A 20340-nucleotide genomic window follows, 5' to 3' on the forward strand; every position below is an offset into this window, starting at 1 on the left:
CATTTCTCGCTATGATATGCAACTCAACCATCAAACCGATATTCCATATTAGCGTTTGTATACAAACAAAACTGCGCGAGCTCTCCCACATACACACATTATCCGCTGTGGTCATGGTTGAGCGACTCTTGTGTACGGCACATGCCGTAACTCCCATATATCCTGGTCAACACACATAACTGAATCTCACTGTCTCTTTTGATCAACGTTCTGTTCCACGCCCCACTCTGCTATACAACCGCCAAGTTGTAGTCACACCCCACTTAACAGAGTCTCTCAGTCAGCTGACTCGCTTGACTGAAATCGAAATGTAGCGAGCCCAGACTAGATATTTCTGGTTTCAGCTGGTTTGGTTCTCAGTAACCCAAGCAGTCTTCCACAAGCAACAATAATCCCTTCATCGCCGGAGTGGACGTGCGGACCGAGCGCAACAGACAGGTACAGTTACTATATTTTGTATGGAACGCTATTTCACGCAACTGTCAATTAGCTGATGATAATGGCATTTTAGTCCGGAACAATCTAACCTACACACCAGGTAAAGTCACATAATTATAAGTGTTTCCAGAAGGGCGCAATTTTGAAATGGGATACAGGATAGTGGACTAACATATCCTTATCATCAGCTAATTGACAGTTGCATATATATATTTTTTTAACTGATTGGTTTCAATTGCAATAACTTGCAGATCCTATTAGCCTAGTTGAGGATTTCAGTCAATGGTGATAATCATATAATTCACTTTGTTGATCTATGTGTAGTAAAACGTTTAACTTTGATAGGTTCATTTTGAAAACGTCTGATAGAGAATTGTCACTTTTGTAGATAAACATTGTGGTCGTTTGCTGATAAACAGCTATTAGAGAATAGAGTGAGTGAGTTATACGTTACATCCCTTCTGCATTTTCGCAGCCATATCGAGATTACTTTACTTGGTAAGTAAAGACCACAGTTTTAGCATAAACAAACCAGATCAAAATTAAAACAAATAAATATTCAGTTATCGAAAACACCTGGTATCATCACGGTGAGAACGATGCAAAATTCCTGCCTGGGATATCGAGTTTTCCTATCATTATGGAATTGGATTTGTTGCTTTTATTTGGATAGTATAACTTTTAACCAGGATATTGATCACCTGCAACCATCTTGATACCTCATACACCACCTCATACACCACTTTATGCACCACCGAGAATACATCACCGAATACATCATCTTATACACCACCGAGAATACATCACCGAATACATCATACTAGTAGATGATGGTATCTGTTCCTGAAGCGGGAAGATGTATTTGTAAATAACGTGTTGTTAATGTGTTGAAAAATACCTTGAATTGGAACATGTCATGAAATATAAATTGAGATATCTCAGTCACTTTATTTGTTTTTAATCCAAAGATATATTTATGTAATCATCATTTATAGTGATAACTACTGATACCAAATATACTAACAATGCTAAATACTTCAAAACAGGTGAGTCATTACACGAGTTGAATACATAGATGTTATCACGCGAGTGTGTTTGGGGATGGTAAATAGCCTACATTAGGAATAAACATTGTATTTAGCGAGCCTAATGTTTGTAATCGCTTTCCCTCTCTCACAAACATTACCTAAACATTGCGAGTGTTCCTGGAATGCGCGCATTGATATTTATTACGTCATAGGGCAAGTGGTGTGTCAGTCGGACAGTGACAGTAGCCAATATAGTTCCAAGTGAAATCTGTTTCTGTATCCGCATATGATCCGTTGGCTTTATCCTGCCGAGAAACCTACCCATTATATGATAAATCTCAATATTTACACAGGTATACATGAATTACGGCGGATATTTATTGATGACTATTATTATTGTTATTCATCTATCCATCAGAACGTCTGTGTAAATCTGTAGACTGTGTTTGTTTCGCGAGCACCGGGTATTGTCACTTAGGAGATATATCTATTCTGTTTAAAATTTTAAGGTGGTTCACCGTTGATTAAACACCGCTAAATGTAATTTTATCGTAAAGTTTCAAATGTAACATTTAGAGGTGTTTAATCAACGATGAACAACCTCAACCTTTATAAACGAATAAGTTTGTCTCTGTTCTACCATGACTAAACTTCATTTTTTAAAACAGACCCTTTTCTTACACACGTTTTCAGTGCAGTGATGTCAGAAGTGATTATCGCTCATTTACTACTTCATATTAAGTCAAACTAACCAATCAAATTAGATCATCGTTCAATATCATTGAAGAATCCTTCTGCTCGTCATTTCGTGATTTACAAATGCTAGTATTTATTATATACTTCAGTGTGAAAGACCATCCATCATTATAATGTCTTGTCAATGTGGAACTAACGTAAAAAAGGACGTCGACAGTTTGTGTTCGGGTTTGACACCTAGGATAAAGGGAGCTAATTTAAGAGGAGTAACTCTTGTATGACAATAGTTCCGTCAAAGTGTTCTGTTCACTGCAGTGAAATATCAAGTGTTATATTCACTGCAATGAAAATATCACTTTTTTCAACTTCACAAGGGCCACGGCTGGCCCAGTCGTCTAAGGCGCCGCGATTCGCTGTGCAGAGTTGCGTCCCTTGGGCACGCCAGACACCTATGATTGTGGGTTCGAATCCCGGTTCGCCCCGATTATGTTTCTAGGTTTGTCAGCACCATACCCGTGCTCGTGGGTTTCACCGAAGTGGTAAACGTCTGAGACCTGCATCACTTCGGGCTTTCCTCCCACATTAAGCTGACACGCCATGATATGACTTGAATACTGTTTAAAGCGGCCTTTAACCCAACTCACTCACTCAAAAATGAATCACGTCACAGACTCGCTTACCTAACGGAACCGTACACAACCGTATCAAAATATCCTACAGTATCCAACTGGAATACTGTTAAAAGCGGCGTTAAACCAAACTCACACTCTTTCACATTGAACTACATGTATGTATAAAAATAAGAAATTGCGGTATTTCCCTCCCTCTCGTGTCGTAAACATAGTATGACATGAACACTCATATAATATCGTCTATGTCACACTATGCATCCCGAGAAAATAGTTACGCTTGTCATAACAGCTGAGTGCAAGTGAACCTTATACACTTGAAACTTGGATTGAATCAAAACGTTTATCGCCTGTATTTAGTTCAGCTGGTAACTTCTGTCTCTATCGATCACAACTGTTTCTTTAATAATGCATGGCTGGTTTTATTATACCGATTGTTTGCGCCAGTCATCACTGACAATAAGGCCACAGGTGGGCGTAAAAATAAAAATAGTAATAATTACTGTTAATAATTACAAGAAAAATACGAAATTCCGTAGTTATTTTATTCATATATCCATGTAAATGATTGCACGGTTTTCAGGTACATTACTAGCGGGTAACACAGCGTATGGTTTCACTGGTTTTTTTAGATTCAACGTGCAATGTGTTGCCCAAGTATCTTGCTTATTTGACGTTTTTAAGAATTTTGGACGGGTGCCACGTGGGCGCTGGATAAACATACATGAAGCAGGCCCTGCCATGTCTAATTGCTTGTCTTTGACTAATTGTAGCATCCAAACTGGAATGCGTTCTAGATTTATCATTCTGCATTGTATTTTACCAATAATCTTTTACAAGAACAGGTCTTGTATTGATTCGTGAAAAACCCTTGGCCTAGAGGCAAGTCTAGAATGCAGAAACTTGTTATCGATCAGAACCAAATTGCCACTGAATCCTTGCACTATTTCACCGCTGTCTCGTCAGTGCCAACGCTCACGATACAGAAGGTCAACGAACTGCATGTTTTGACTATTTGCATTCTACGTAAGCCAGAAAAATGAAACCGGGAACTATTTTGTCCGTGTAAGAGATATCTTGGTAGTTTATCGTAACACTGAAACTGTGTACACTTCGTCAATAAATCCTACAGCCCCCGGGCTTGCAAAAGACCTTGACCTTGTTGTTTTGGTTTGGTTTGGTTTGTTGTTAACGCCGCACTCTGCAATATCCCAGCTATATGACGGCGGTCTGTAAATTAAAGAGTCTGGACCAGACAATCCAGTGATTGACATCATGAGCATCCTGTGTCGGCAGTGCAACAGTATGTAGGTTGATGATTATATTTTTTAAGCTAGTTCCCATCCTCCCAAAACGTTTAGGATATTTTCCGAAACATTTAGTAACATATTAATTTGTTGCGGAAAAGTTCTTGAAACCCAAGAACAGGGATTGACAGTCCAGGGCGATAAAATCTTCCCCAATACCAGCTTATCCTGCCGCGACAAAGGGGCGGAACTCATTTCTGGTCATATATAGAATTATGCTCAAATTTGATATACGATAGTGTGCTGCTCACTGGTGTTTTCTCGGGGGGATTCATGTCAACTGAATTAATATGACCAGTTAATCCGAATCTGGCTTCCACGGGATATATCGCTTGGGTGAGATCACGCGATATCCCCGCCAATGAAATTGATCCACTCGGTCACCATGACGTAACAATCCCATGACATCACTAACCTCTCTGCCACTGAAAGGGCACGGGTGGCCCAGTCGTTTAAGGCGCCGCGATTCGCTGTGCAGAGTTGCGTCCCTTGGGCACGCCAGAAACTTATGATTGTGGGTTCGAATCCCGGTTCGCCCCGATTATGTTTCTAGGTTTGTCAGCACTTTACCCGTGCTCGTGGGTTTCACCGAAGTGGTAAACATCTGAGATCTGCATCACCTCGGGCTTTCCTCCCACATTAAGCTGACACGTCGTGATATAACTGGAATACTGTTAAAAGCGGCGTTAAACCCAACTCACTCACTCAGAAGTTGATAAGCTATACTACTTACTCTCAAGACACTGGTAATTACTGTTTACAAACTGAGAAAGTCGGAAGGTTTTGGATGATAAATAGAATTTTACCGTTGTGTCTTTTGATATCTAATATATCAACACTCGTCCACAAAGGTTTAAATTCCTCCTCAATACTCAGAGTTTAAACGTGGATGACTCATGTTTATATATTTGTTATCAAAACAAACTGGGCTGAGATTTTCAATCTCTTTGGAGATCTGTTAAGAGTGAGTGAGTATGGTTTTACGCCGCTTTTAGCAATATTCAGGCAATATCACATATAATACCGCATATACTGGAATATCTGTCATATACTGTTTCCGTCACATTCAACGGAAGCTCGTTTAATTTATTTGTCTCTAAATTCCTCGTAAAAACATACTTTGATGACGTCATGGATTCCACAATGAAGTGATAACACTAATTTTTATCGTCAATGCAATATTTTAAATAGTTATTTAGAGTGACGAGTTTACTTTGACCTAAACAATGCATATTCATTTACTGATACCCCGCTCTTATAACATTAATACGAAACATACCAATCGATGATATCAACAACGTAGATGCAATCACTATCAAAGATGCTTTATTTACTCCTCTGACAGGCGAGGATATCTTAGTGCCAAATTTATTAATTGTGGCTCCTCCCTATAGCGCTATGGTTTCTGGGGACGCCGAGTCAGCGATAATTTTTAACAGAAGCAGCCGCGTTGCTTAAAGTCGTGTATATAGGTTATACTTAGAGAACCCAACCCAAGCCTGCTGGACTTTGCCCAAGCGTGAACACAGGCACAAGGCCACAGAGGTGAAGGGTTAAGCTTAAAGGCTTAAAGGTGAGGTGAGGTGAAATGGGGTTTTACGTCGCGTTAAAAATGATTTCACCTACATATCGACTTGCAAGGATGTGTGTGGCTAGTTGTACTAACAGTACTTTAACGTCGGTTTTATGGTGCTAGTCCACTGAGATGCCTCTTTAACATTGATACCCTCAGACACAGTATACTGACCAATCAGTCATACCAACAAAAAGTACCATCTTTTAACGTCTTTTGATATGTCGTAGGCAGGATCGAACCACCGTCTATCCGTTTTCCGGGTACATGCTCTATCCTCTAGACCACGTAGGCGGCATTTTATATAACATCTCATAGCTGTAGACACAATGGTGATATGATCACAAAAGACGACGGCTTATAGAGGCATGCGCCTCGAGAAATCAAGAATTAAATGGGTTTCGTTTACAAAAGAAGCGCACCTGTCTGTGGTAAATAAGTGGCTTACAAGACGGGCAAGCGTATTCTAGTTCACAGATTTTGCATGGAGTACACATATTTACATGCCAAGTCGAAATATGCGGCAGTTTACCTCTTCCAAGCAAAGTAGCTTTCCTTTCCTCGGGAGGACTGCACTGACCTGTGACGTAATATAAAATCTAAAATTGGTGCGTGTGTCTCAATAGAGGCGGCGTGTTTGGTGTTTTACGCCGCACTCAGCGATATCCAAGCTATGTGGCGGCGGTTTGTAAATCATCGAGTCTGGACCAGACAATCCAGTGATAGACATCATCGATCCATGCAGTTGGGGTCACGGGTGGCCCAGTCGTCTATAGCTAAGGCGCCGCGATTCGCTGTGCAGAGTTACGTCCCTTGATTGTGGGTTCGAATTCCGGTTCGCCCCGATTATGTTTCTAGGTTTGTCAGCACCATACCCGTGTTCGTGGGTTTCACCGAAGTGCTAAACGTCTGAGACCTGCATCACTTCGGGCTTTCCTCCCACATTAAGCTGACACGCCGTGATATGACGCTGAGAGCATGAAATTCATTGGAAACATCCGATGTCATGTACTGGAGATAACGATCTGTGTCACAAAAAACGTTCACTCAAAACATTTACGCTAGCTTTCAATGTCATGAAACACAACACACAGCTTGATCGAGCAAACGCCAACCGGGCGTGACGGCGTGTCTGCCAAGCTTCTCAATAACTAATACACACCAAGCACTGCATGTTGAATACATCAACATAACGTGCATGGATATCTAACGGTGATGATGACATTTGTATTAACCCTAAACCCGTGGTGGAGATACATAGCGGCATTGAGTGGGCACGGATGGTCCAGTCGTCTCAGGCGCCGCGAATCGCTGAGCAGATTTGCGTCCCTTGGGCACACCAGAAGCCTATGATCGAATCCCGTAGTTTCACCGTAGTTTCACCGAAGTGGTAAACGTCTGAGACCTGCATCACTTCAGCCTTTCCTCCAACATTAAGCTGACACGCCGTGATATAACAGGAATACTGTTCAGAGCGGCGTTAAACTCACTCACTCACTCATGACGGTATTGTAGCATAATAAGACAGAAAACTACTGCGTTTTCAAAGTAGAGCATGGTTACCTGTAGATTTAACCGCTCTCAATCGAATTTGGAACCAGACGAGGATGTTTAATTCCATTCTACCATGACTATAGTTGATGTTATAAAATATATTGAGTGAAGCGTGTCCAGTACCTTGAGTGGGTTGTCGATCGGAATTTACAGAATCACTGACAACAGCCTTTAAACAAAATGATACACCCTGTGGACTTTATTTGTAACGGGTGCCATCGATGGGCTGGCTACGCTCACAGTTTCACGAAGACCTGGTATCATCAATATTTGATAGTGATTCATAAACACATGCTCATAATAAAGTCGGAATCGAATTATCGACTCTGCTAATCTTGTCAACATGGAAAGGGTGTTGTCCCTTTTTATTCAAAGATAAGCAATTGCCTAATTAACAATCTCATTAAAATCAGATCTTAGTTCTCGCTGCCGCTAAACAAAGATCTGAGGACATCCCACTACCGGTCACATCCGACCGATCTGTCGGTAACTCTGACCGACCAATGGAATTACTAACAAGAAGTCGACATTAGCCAATCAGATGGCAGTTTTCTCGTGCTTCACGGCACTAATTTCAAATAGGCGACTACGCTTCGAAACATATTTTGACAAATTCTCGCTTAAAAATTTGAAACCTGAACAAGAGAACATTCTCGAATGGCTAATATATGGTCTATATTGTATAGATTCAGTCGTTAAGCCCTTAATTATCGTTCGGAATACCCCGTTTTAAAGTTTTCGAGGTTGCATGATGAGAAATCACATTCCGACTGTCATTTTCTTGATCTGGTAAGCGACACTCTGATTGGGTGGATGAAAGGTCGTTCTGACGTGACTCCTAATGGGGTGTCCTCATATCTTTGTTTAGCGGTAGCGTGAACTAAGATATGATTTTAATGAGGTTGCCTAATTAAATGTGTAAAGTGTAAATGTAGCCCTGAGTGTGTGTGGCATCGGTACTGTGTGTTCGGTTTAGCCCACGTGACATACGTTAAGGGTCGTGGGCAAAATAGTGCGTGTATGCAGAGGATCATCTTGTCAGACCCAGCATGATGTATGACTGTACTTAAAGATCTGACTGTTACATGACAGGCTGACTGTATGACTCCAGTCCTGCCACGCAGCCAGAATCGTTGCATTCGTGATCACTCGTGTCATTCCGGGACAGCTTCTCGTGGCCAATTTATCAACTTGGTTCTGTCTTCGCGAAAACGGGCAAGGAGGAAAACCTAGTCAACTTGAAATAATTTTTGAAGTTTATAAGGTTGCCATTGCAAACCACATGTTATTCACTGTGATGCAACAAGGGTAATTGTCAACATAGCATGTGCTTAGATACAAACTTGACTCTAAACAACGCAATTTCGGGAGGGATTCTTTGACCAAGGTACTTGTAGTCTTACGCGCATTCTGATTGGTTTGTCGTGTTTTTAAACATGACATTGGTGATAGGGGCACGAGTTCTTGCAGGTCACGGAAAGGGGCGATGGTTGACCAACACCAACTCAGCTTTCAGCAGAGAGGTGTATTTCTTATAATTCTGGAAAATTTTATCGTTTTTATTCACTTATGTGAAAAGGCAACTCTACGCGTGCAATGTAACAACCCAAGTTTGAAACAATTCATTTAACGCAAGCTGATGCAAACTCAGTGTATATCTATCTGGAAGTAAATAATTTGGGACGGTCAGGTATTCTAGTGGTTAAAGCATTTGGTCGTCACGCCGCGGGCCCGGGTTCGATACAATGTGGATACAAAGTGTTAAACCCATTATGCTCAATTTACTTGCAAGGGTACACGACCTCAATTCTCTGCCTGACTTAAGAGTAGACATGCGTCACAACTGCACCGCATTTTCTTATGTCTTTATGCAAACGTTGTGCACACAATCTCGTGAAATACTAAGAACAGCCTGCTTGATGTGCGAGGAAAGCAAACTACAGTGAACTACGTTTATAACGAACACGCTTATAACGAACTGACGGATATAACAAATTTATTTTTTGTCCCGGTCATTTGCTGTACATATGCTGTATATGCTTATAACAAACTACGGTTATAACGAACTAAAATTAATGGTCCCTTTGAGTTCGTTATAACCGTAGTGGGGGCACGGGTGGCCCAGTCGTCTAAGACGCCGCGATTCGCTGTGCAGAGTTGCGTCCCTTGGGCACGCCAGGAACCTATGATTGTGGGTTCGAATCCCGGTTCGCCCCGATTATGTTTCTAGGTTTGTCACTACCATACCCGTGCTCGTTGGTGTCACCGAAGTTGTAAACTTTTGAGACCTGCATCACTTCGGGCTTTCCACCCACATTAAGCTGACACGCCGCGATATAACTGGAATACTGTTAAAAGCGGCCTTAAACCCAACTTATTGTTTACTACTAAAAAGTAACCTAAAACACTTCTTTCATATGAGTATTATCTGTCATGCCATGCTATGGTGTTCCTCAACTTCCTTTGAGCAGTATATGATGCTGTTTGTAGACATTTACCTCTTTTTGAATCCAAGAAACCAAGATCAGTTGGATTCGACCCCTGACTCCAGGAAGGGGTTCAACTACATAAACAGCGCGGACACCAATGCCCCCTATGCCAAGCCTATTACGTATAAATATCATCGATGTTAGTTTTTTATTTATTTTCTACTTTTTTTAAGGCCATGACGTACTCTTCCGACATTGACCGAGGATGGGCGTGGCTGGTGGTTGCTTCCTCCTTCCTCACTCACACGTTGACGTACGGTGTTGCGTGGTCAACAGGGGTCTACAACACCATCTTCATCGACGCCTTCGGTGACAGCAAGACTGTGACTGCGTGGGCGGGATCGTTGACGACAGCCTCGATGTATGCCGCAGGTAAGGCGAAATCAGCAGCATACTGTTCACGACTCTTTTGGACTGATCTGAAATCCTAGCACTAACGCTTAACATGTGAATGTCTGAGGTTGATGATGTCATTGTAGCACTTGAATTTCAAACATGAATTATGTGATGAAGGAATCACGAGATTCTGTTGTTTCTGGTCCTGGAATCAGCGAGCCCCGAAGAGGCGAGTTGACTCCTCTTCCGGGATCAACAGTGAGTGATTTCTCCATCTTAAACCAAATTTTGGTTGACTTGTGTTTGTTTAATTTTGCATAATGTACTAACGTTGGCTCAGTTTTGTTCAGAATGGCCTGTGAATTCGGAATTAACCTCAACAACAATAGTGTGGCATCATCATTATGGTATAATATTTGGAGAATTATAACAGTTAGTATTCTTGAGGGGCAACATATTATATCATAGGAGCCCCTTGATAAGATTGAAACATTTCTTTATTAACTTTTATAGATGTCTATGCTTTACAAATCAGCTTGACCTTTTATCTCATAATCACACTTCTTATGATTATCTGTAAACTACGTCATCATCAAATGTCATGTTGTTAAGCATCCCTTATTTGCTACACTAAACAATATGTTTATGGGCAAAAGGTCATTAAGAGATTGTTATACAATATTATGCATTATGTACTAACTTTTACGTATATAGCGAAGATTCAAATATTGAATTTGACTTTTTCAGCCGACCACAAGCAGATGACCGGGGAAACAATCTTTTGCTCTTTTCGCAAAGGTGGTTTCCTACGAAGCGTGAGACACTCTCTCATCTGTTCTCCTCTCTGTCTTCTTTGCAGGGGCAGCTGGATAAGAACACATCCATCATGGTCACGCAGATCTTCTTCAGATGCACGAGCCAATCAGAAATAAGCATCGGGGTATATGACCAATCAGAAAGCCTCTTACAGATTTGGTTTAAGTACCAAGACTCCTTGACAGACGAGTCTGGAGCGATAGGTGAAGTGACGGTTTTCTTCTGATTATAACAATGCATGCTGGGAAGGATGTCATGTTGACCGGATAGTCAGGCCTCTCGATCCATTATGTTTCAGGTCCTCTCGCTAGCGTTCTCACCAACAAGTTCGGGTGTCGCCCGATCGTGATAGCGGGCGGGGTCCTAAGCGGAGCAGGTCTCATGCTGAGCTACTTTGCTCCCAACATCTACTGCCTCTACTTTTCGTTCGGGATCATGACTGGTATGTTCAGGTCTACAGCATGTAGAGATTGTCATCATATTCCTCCATCTCTATCTGTGTTGCATTCGGTTTCAATAATAGCACTCCATTACGCCATCGATCAGTGAAATAACCAGACTCCTGCACCTAACTTTATCTTTTGTGACTTGATAAAGTGTCACAGGCTTCCCCTACGGTAGAAAGTGTACTGTACGCTTGCCTTGACCCCTCTATGATACACAAATGCTTCACTTGCACACCTGTCGCAACCATCCATGATAAATACATACTTGACTGGTGTTCATAAGCCTCTATTACAATGTGCATTTTCAACAAATATTTTAATGACGTTTGTGCGTTTGAACCGTCGATTGTGATCGTCGGCGAAGAATTTCTTTTCAAATATTTTCTTAAACAAAATATATTTGTAGGAATACCGCTTTGCCCAACTACCCCTGCCGCGCACACACACACACACACACACACACACACACAAACACACACACACACACAGAGTCACAGTCACAGTCACAAACACACCAGCCTCACACCGAGACACACACAAACACAACACAGTCGTACACACACACACACACACACACACACACACAACACACTCGTACACAAACACACACACACACAACACAGTCGTACACACACACAAACACACACGCGCACACACACACACGCACAGAAACACACACGCACACACACACACGCACATAAACACACACACGCACACATACACATACATGCACACACATACACACACAAACACACACACACATACACACACACATACACACACACACACATCACAGTCACACAAAAGACGCAAACACACTCACACAAACACACACGACAACTTCCTGCGTCCTATGTATGGACTGCGATAAAATTAGCGCGACACAAGTGTTGACATACTGCTTCATAGCACGAGATCTGCACACATATATTGAACGTAGCCCTCAGTAGAGAAACACAAAGGACACTGTAATGTTTACTACAGAAATACGTTTTGCGAGATACGCTTAAATAGGAGTACGTAGGAGTACGACTGATGAGTTGCGGGAACTCCCTTCTGACGCAACCGGTTCACCCGTTACGTTTGGTCGGACTCAGTGACAATACTTATTTATGCTACTACTATCCGGGGCTTCTTCATGTTCTAAGCTAGGTTGTGCAGTTCATTCTAATCTGGCAGATGCCCCGCTAGGTAAAAGTAGCCTGCCAGAACATCAGTCTTTAGTGAGGAATAGCGTCTGTAATACGATCCATAGCTTCAATTATGTGTCACCTGGGACATTGTCTATGTATAGTTATCTTAAGGGACTGTGCAACACAACAACGTCTTCTGTTTCATAAACACCGTGTATAGTTACCTCACGGGTCAATGAAACACAACAGCGTCTTCTGTTTCATAAACACCGTGTATAGTTACCTCACGGGTCAATGAAACACAACAGCGTCTTCTGTTTCATAAACACCGTGTATAGTTACCTCACGGGTCCATGAAACACAACAGCATCTTCTGTTTCATAAACACCGTGTATAGTTACCTCACGGGTCCATGAAACACAACAGCGTCTTCTGTTTCATAAACACCGTGTATAGTTACCTCACGGGTCCATGAAACACAACAGCATCTTCTGTTTCATAAACACCGTGTACAGTTACCTCACGGGTCCATGAAACACAACAGCATCTTCTGTTTCATAAACACCGTGTACAGTTACCTCACGGGCCCATAAATCAGAACAGCGTCTTCTGGTTCATGAACACCCTAGATATCATTGGATATATATTATTATTTGGTGTGTGCGGTATGGCAGTTGTATAGCCCAATGTATTCGAACTTGTCGGTTGCTGTTCATGAAGCCAGATGGTGTTCATATCTGTCATGCAGGTTATTGATACCCATGTATAATATAATGGACGTTTGTAAAGCCATGTTTTATATTCAGCACTCAATAACACTTAGCCAGAGTGGCCAGAGCGAAGGGGCAGTGGTAATGGCTGTTCGATATGGATCTTGTGTCGGCAGTATTAACGTGTACATTCTATATGATTATAATGATAGTTGGGTTTGGGTGGGGGTTGCTGGTGGGGGTGGTGGGTTACCCGCTGGATGATGCACACTGGGAGGCTTACCAACATGCTTGGCTTATATATTGATGTGTAGTGACATCGCTGACCCGCTGTCACCATGTTATAACACGCGTGAGTGAATGTCTTGACAATTTAATAATACCAGTAACACCAACAACATGACAGCTGACAACATGTCAGCCTGAATATTCGTCGGGATGTTTGGGGTTGGTTGGACGCCGAACGGGATTTCGTGAGAGAGAGAGAGAGAGAGAGAGAGAGAGAGAGCGAGAGTGAGAGTGAGAGAGAGATAAGAGGGAGGGAGAGAGAGGGAGGGAGCGTAGATAGTGATTGAGAGAGAGGGAGAGAAGGAGATGGTGATTGAGAGAGAGGGAGAAAGAGTGGGAGAGATAGTGAATGAGAGAGAGAGAGAGAGGGACAGAGAGTGAGAGAGAGATAAGAGGGAGAAAGAGTGGGAGAGATAGTGAATGAGAGAGAGGGAGAGACGGAAATGGTGAATGAGAGAGAGGGAGAAAGAGTGGGAGAGATAGGGAATGAGAGACACAGGAGAGACGGAGATAGTGAATGAGAGAGAGCGAGAGTGAGAGAGAGACAGACAGAGAGCCAGAGCGAGATAGATGACACCATGATATATAACCCAAGTCCTGCCGACGACGACTTCTCACAACACACTCAGTCACTGTCTACTGAAACTAGACTATTTATGTTGATGTCTAGAAGGACAAAAGACACTGACACTGTAACGTACGCAGTGACTCAGTGATATGTCTGAGTATAAGTGATCTGGTAAAGTAGTTTGCAAAAAGCACGCGTTAGTCTTTTTTAGCTTGAGACACTATTAACATGTGTGCTGCATACCACAGCGAGTTATGGTACGGCGAAATCCTTGCATTGATTGATTGACTGATTGTTCCGAGCACAGTTGTGGACATTATGTAATGTATGTAGCACGTCCACAAAGAGTGCTCATGTTGGAATCTAGGCCGAACCTTGAACCTCGTGTATTAATGGCGTACAACCACAGAGACACTTGCGGATATACGTGGGCTGAAAATGGATGTTGGTATTTGGGTCTGTATGCGATTCATTAAGAGACTGTGTTCCTGCGCCAGTGCATTTGAACATCCACTTACGTGACTTTTCTATCTCAGTTATTTTCTATGAACAACGGGCAGGACAAGAAGTGCACACCCCTACCCTCCCTGCCTCACCCCTACCCTCCCTGCCTCACCCCCACACCCTACCCCGGTCTCACCCCTACCCTCCCTGCCACACCATTACCCTCCCTGCCTCACCCCCACACACTACCCCGGTCTCACCCCTACCCTCCCTGCCACACCATTACCCTCCCTGCCTCACCCCTACCCTCCCTGCCACACCATTACCCTCCCTGCCTCACCCCTACCCTCCCTGCCTCACTCCTAACCCTCCCTGCCACACCCCTAACCATCTCTGCCTCATCCCTACCCTCCCTGCCTCACCCCTACCCTCCCTATCTCATCCCTACCCTCCCTGCCTCACCCCTAACCCTCCCTGCCTCACCCCTACCCTCCCTGCCTCACTCCTAACCCTCCCTGCCACACCCCTAACCATCTCTGCCTCATCCCTACCCTCCCTGCCTCACCCCTACCCTCCCTGTCTCATCCCTACCCTCCCTGCCTCACCCCTAACCCTCCCTGCCTCACCCCTACCCTCCCTGCCTCACTCCTAGCCCTCCCTGCCACACCCCTAACCATCTCTGCCTCATCCCTACCCTCCCTGCCTCACCCCTACCCTCCCTGTCTCATCCCTACCCTCCCTGCCTCACCCCTAACCCTCCCTGCCTCACCCCTAACCCTCCCTGCCTCACCCCTAACCCTACCCCGGCCTCACCCCTAACCCTACCCCGGCCTCTCATCCGTCATTTAACACTCAACTCTCATCATCCATCTCCAACTTACTCTTTGGTCGATCTCTCTGTTTTAGTATGCATGAAGTAATAAAACTACTTTAGCATCATCGTACATCAAGTATGCTTCATACAAAATACCGTGGAATATCAAGTTCAAACCTCCTCCCCCTTCCTCTCCCCGCTGCTCTTCTCCACCCCTCTTCTCTCTCCCCTAAAATCCTACACACCATTCTCACAATCAATACCTCCTTAAGGGGGCACGGGTGGCCCAGTCGTCTAAGGCGCCGCGATTCGCTGAGTACAGTTGCGTCCCTTGGACACGCCAGAAACCTATGATTGTTGGTTCGAATCCCGGTTCGCCCCAAATATGTTTCTAGGTTTGTCAGCACCATACCCGTGATCGTGGGTTTCACCGAATAGGTAAACGTCTGAGACCTGCATCTCTTCGGGCTTTCCTCCCACATGAAGCTGACACGCCGTGATATAACTGGAATACTGTTAAAAGCGGTGTTAAAACCAACGTACTCACTTACTTACTCAATACCTCCTTAAAGTCCCCCCTCTGTACTCTTGTACACGACCCTGAAGTCTTGCTGCATTAGACATAAAACCATACTCACTCAGCAACTCACTTTAACGATGCCGCCTTCGGTATTATACAACAAAGGGTATTATAAAATAAACACGATCACAATCACATTTACCTCTGTGTATATGGCATACGCTTACTTACTGACCCTTTAATTAAAAACCAAGGTCATAACAACCCGTGCAACACAACATTTATCAATAACCGACACTGACAGCTGTCAGCTTGGGCTAAACAGCTCGGGTTTTCAAAGAGCCTCGAGTGACAGCGTGACCTAGTTGCTGTGACATTATTTTAACGCTGCCAACATTCGTGGTGGCCCGTGGTCCTGTGCACAGCGCATAGGTCACAAATCAGGTGAAGTTAGGTAACGTCGGTCGCGGAGGGGAGTTGGATGGGTGACCGCGTTTCGGCGTCTTGCCCCTTCGACGACTGTTCGAAATGTACCTCTGTTCACCAGCAGTGAATGGGTACCCGGTAGGATGAGATGGCAATGTTGTTGTTAACCTTCTTGCGCCTAACTGACACCTTGGGTTGTATACTCCCCAGGGAGTTGAGAATGATTCTTGAGTGCACACTGATCCAGTGACCGGGCTAATATTAGCACTTTGAGCATGTCTCTGAGAGGTGTGGAAATATGCACAATATAAATGGCCTATTGTTATTATTTCTGACCTTGACCTTGACTACTGATCCAGTGACGGGGGTAATAATAGCGCTTTGAGCATGCCCCTGTTATTATTTCTGACCGTGGCCTTGATTTTTGAGCGCAAACTGATCCAGTGATCGTGGTAATAATAGCACTACTTTGAGCATGCCACTGTTATTATTTCTGACCTTGACCTTGACCTAATATTGACGCTTGCCTTCCTTTAAGTGTTCGTTTCACTTTACTCGTGAAGCCGTGACTATCAGCTGACAGACTTACCATGACGGCCAATCCAGTCTCATAATAACAGGATATTTTTCTCCGACGCGATATCCATCAGCGTGAAGATCTGAGCACATCCCCATTGACGTCGCGTCAGGTGATATTTCTAGTCAGCCAACCAGCCTTAAAGTTTCTAAGTTCTCAGATTTCTGAACGCGGCGTTCAAACAAACATATCTGATTTCTGTATCTCGAAAAGAAAAATCAAGCTAAGCTATGTTGTGGGAAGTATCGTATCAGAGTCAATACATGATATAGTCCACAAGCAACACTGCGTTGATGTTCCCGTAATGCCGACAGTCCAGTCACATCTCATACTGCAATCCCCTCTTTCCGGACGAGTCCGCATCCGTGGTCTAGTGGATAGAGCGTCTGCCCGGAAAGCGGAAGGTCGCTGGTTCGATCCCCAGCCCCGTCATATCAGAAGACGTCAAGAGATGGTACTTGTTGTTACTCTGCCTGACGCTCGGCATTAAAGGGTAAAACAAGAATTAATCGGCTCGTAGTCAGAATACTGTGTATGAGTAAGGTATATATGTTAAACTATATACGTCCGGAATAGTACAAGCAGCCACACACACACACATGCAAGTGCAATAATCCTTAACGCGGCGTTAAACCCCATTTCACCTCACCTAACCTCACCTCACCACACCTCACCTCGCCTAATCTCACCTCACCTCACCTTTCCTGACGAAAGATGTTAGAGACGCCTATTATTGCAAAGGATATTACACAAATTCATTATTGGGTGATACGGAATTTTGATAATGCGGACATTTATTTCCCTGGAAACAGTATCGTTTGCAGGACAGTGACCAATGGACAAGGTAGCTTATTGGTCATCCCAGTTGTCAGAGGCGCCGCAGGAAAGTTACCTGCCTTGTTTCCGCCCGGATTCGCTAATCATGGTTTCGAACCTGAGATTTGCCCGAGTATGACATTTGGTCTCTTCGCTGGTTTACTCAAACTGGTCTCCGTCTATATACGTTGTCGTCAAGACCTGATCTGTGACAGTATCTGCGCATTACAATTACAAACATCCAGTGTCCTGTGCGGGTCCGCAATGTCAGTAAAGTCTTATGGTTGAACCTAATTTTCCTGTTAGGCGTCTTCAAAGGCCCCAAGTATCTGTTTGATGCCCTTGAAAGGCCCAAAACGCAAGTAAGATGCCCATTAAAGGCCCAAAATGCCTATTATATGCTTTTAAAGGCCTAAATGCGTTAGATGCCATTTAAAAGCCCCAAATTTATGTTGGATGTCCTTGAAAGGCCCAAACAGCTGTCAGATGCAATTTAAGGACCCCAAATGCCCGTTAAATGTCCATCAAAGGTATGCTTTTGAGGCCATTTAAAGCCCAAAATTAATGTTTGATGTCTCTTATAGGGCCAAACTGCTGTCAGAAGCAATTTAAAGGTCCAAAATGCCCATTTAATGACCAAAACAGGTACCAAATGCCTGTTACATGTTCTGTCCAGGCTGTATTGGATGGAAATCCGATCTTGACAAGCCTAGCGGTTGGTCAGTCTTCCTTCACATATTCGACTAAACGGGCTATGACTGAACGCACCTCTGACTGCGACTTTACCATGATTTATTATTTATTTTCATGTTATTTATTGACGTGACGGTCTGTAAAGGTCCCAGCCAAGCATTGACGGCTACATTGATTATATTCCATCACAATTAGAATTGCCTGACTGATCTCTGCATGCGTGAATAGACGAAACCAATTAAGACTTAATGCAACCGTCAGCGCTTGAATGCACTGGTAGAATCGCCCCTCGAACCAGTCGTCAACTTGTGTATGCCTCACATGCTTCTCACTATTCAGCCCTGTATCAAATTTTCCCCGGTGTTCCCTCAATCGTTCCCTATAGTGTTCCCTCAAACGTTCCATATAGTGTTCCCTCAATCGGTCCATATAGTGTTCCCTCAATCGTTCCCCATAGTGTTCCCTCAAACGTTCCCTATAGTGTTCCCTCAATCGTTGCCTATGGTGTTCCCTCAAACGTTCCATATAGTGTTCCCTCAATCGGTCCATATAGTGTTCCCTCAATCGTTCCCCATAGTGTTCCCTCAAACGTTCCCTATAATGTTCCCTCAATCGTTCCCTATGGTGTTCCCTCAAACGTTCCCTACAGTGTTCCCTCAAACGTACCCTATAGTGTTCCCTCAATCGTTCCCTACAGTGTTCCCTCAAACGTTCCATATAGTGTTTCCTCACGTGTTCCCTGTAGTGTTCCCTCAAACTTTCCATATGGTGTTCCCTCAAGCGTTCCCTATATTGTCCCCTCAAACGTTCCCTATGGTTTTCCTTAAGGCATTAGTTATGGTGTTTCCTCATGCGTTCCCTATCGAATCCCCTCAAACGTTCCCTCAAGTGTTCCCTACAGTGTTCTCTCAAACGTACCCTATAGTGTTCCCTCAATCGTTCCCTATAGTGTTCCCTCAAACGTTCCCTATAGTGTTCCCTCAAACGTTCCCTATGGCGTCCCCTCAAACGTTCCATATGGTGATCCCTCACGTGTTCCATCAAGCGTTCCCTGTAGTGTTCCCTCAAACTTTCCCTAAAGTGTCCCCTCACGCGTTACCTATTGTATTCCCTCAAACGTTCCCTATAGTGTTCCCTATAACGTTCCCTATAGTGTTCCCTATGATGTCCCCTCAAACGTTCGCTATGGTGTCCCCTCAAGCGCTCCCTATAGTTTCCCCTCAAGTGTTCCCTATGATGTCCACTCAAGTGTTTCCCTATGATGTCCCCTCAAGTGTTCCCTATGGTGTCCCCTCAAGTGTTCCCTATGGTGTCCCCTCAAGTGTTCCCTATGGTGTCCCCTCAAGTGTTCCCTATGGTGTCCACTCAAGTGTTTCCCTATGATGTCCCCTCAAATGTTCCCTATGGTGTCCCCTCAAGTGTTCCCTATGGTGTCCCCTCAAGTGTTTCCTATGGTGTCCCCTCAAGTGTTCCCTATGGTGTCTCCTCAAACGTTCCCTATGGTGTCCCCTCAAGTGTTCCCTATGGTGTCCCCTAAAACGTTCCCTATGGTGTCCCCTCAAGTGTTCCCTGTGGTGTCCCCCCAAGTGTTCCCTATGGTGTCCCCTCAAGTGTTCCATGTACTGTTCCCTATGGTGTCCCCCCAAGTGTTCCCTATGGTGTCCCCTCAAGTGTTCCCTCTGGTGTCCCCTCAAGTGTTCCCTATGGTGTCCCCTCAAACGTTCCCTATGGTGTCCACTCAAACGTTCCCTATGGTGTCCCCTCAAGTGTTCCCTATGGTGTCCCCTCAAGTGTTCCCTATTGTGTCCCTTCAAACTTTCGTTATGGAGTCCTTCAAGCAAGGGAGTTAACTGACTATAAGTGCGTAACGAACTAGATATCCGGTTTGTAAACAACATGGATTTCAACGTGCAGATTCTGGTCGACTGCAGGGTTTGCAATGCATGTGTACCCCCAACTGGGCGTCGACAGATATTTTGCGAATCTTTTAATGTTTTTTATCAAGGTGCTCACGTGATGTGATGCACTTCGACGGGTAA

At 44.0% G+C, this 20340-nt stretch overlaps 1 protein-coding gene across 2 annotated transcripts in view; it reads left to right on the forward strand.

Moving 5' to 3' along the window:
* Positions 1 to 352: 352 nt before the first annotated feature.
* Positions 353 to 20340, forward strand: part of LOC139447440 (monocarboxylate transporter 13-like) — a 28061-nt gene continuing 8073 nt past the window's right edge. Inside the window, exons 1-3 of one of the 2 annotated variants that reach the window (XM_071228787.1) lie at positions 353 to 438; positions 9888 to 10086; positions 11165 to 11308. In XM_071228787.1, coding sequence (XP_071084888.1) covers positions 9891 to 10086; positions 11165 to 11308 — 340 coding nt within the window. In that variant the 5' untranslated portion in view covers positions 353 to 438; positions 9888 to 9890. Of the gene's footprint in view, positions 439 to 9887; positions 10087 to 10909; positions 11070 to 11164; positions 11309 to 20340 lie in introns of those variants that run through there. The other variant, XM_071228788.1, reaches the window with a different exon arrangement.

The sequence above is a fragment of the Haliotis cracherodii genome, unplaced genomic scaffold (genome assembly GCF_022045235.1).
Source record: "Haliotis cracherodii isolate W230 unplaced genomic scaffold, xgHalCrac1.p SCAF_7, whole genome shotgun sequence".
NCBI classification, from domain to species: domain Eukaryota; kingdom Metazoa; phylum Mollusca; class Gastropoda; order Lepetellida; family Haliotidae; genus Haliotis; species Haliotis cracherodii.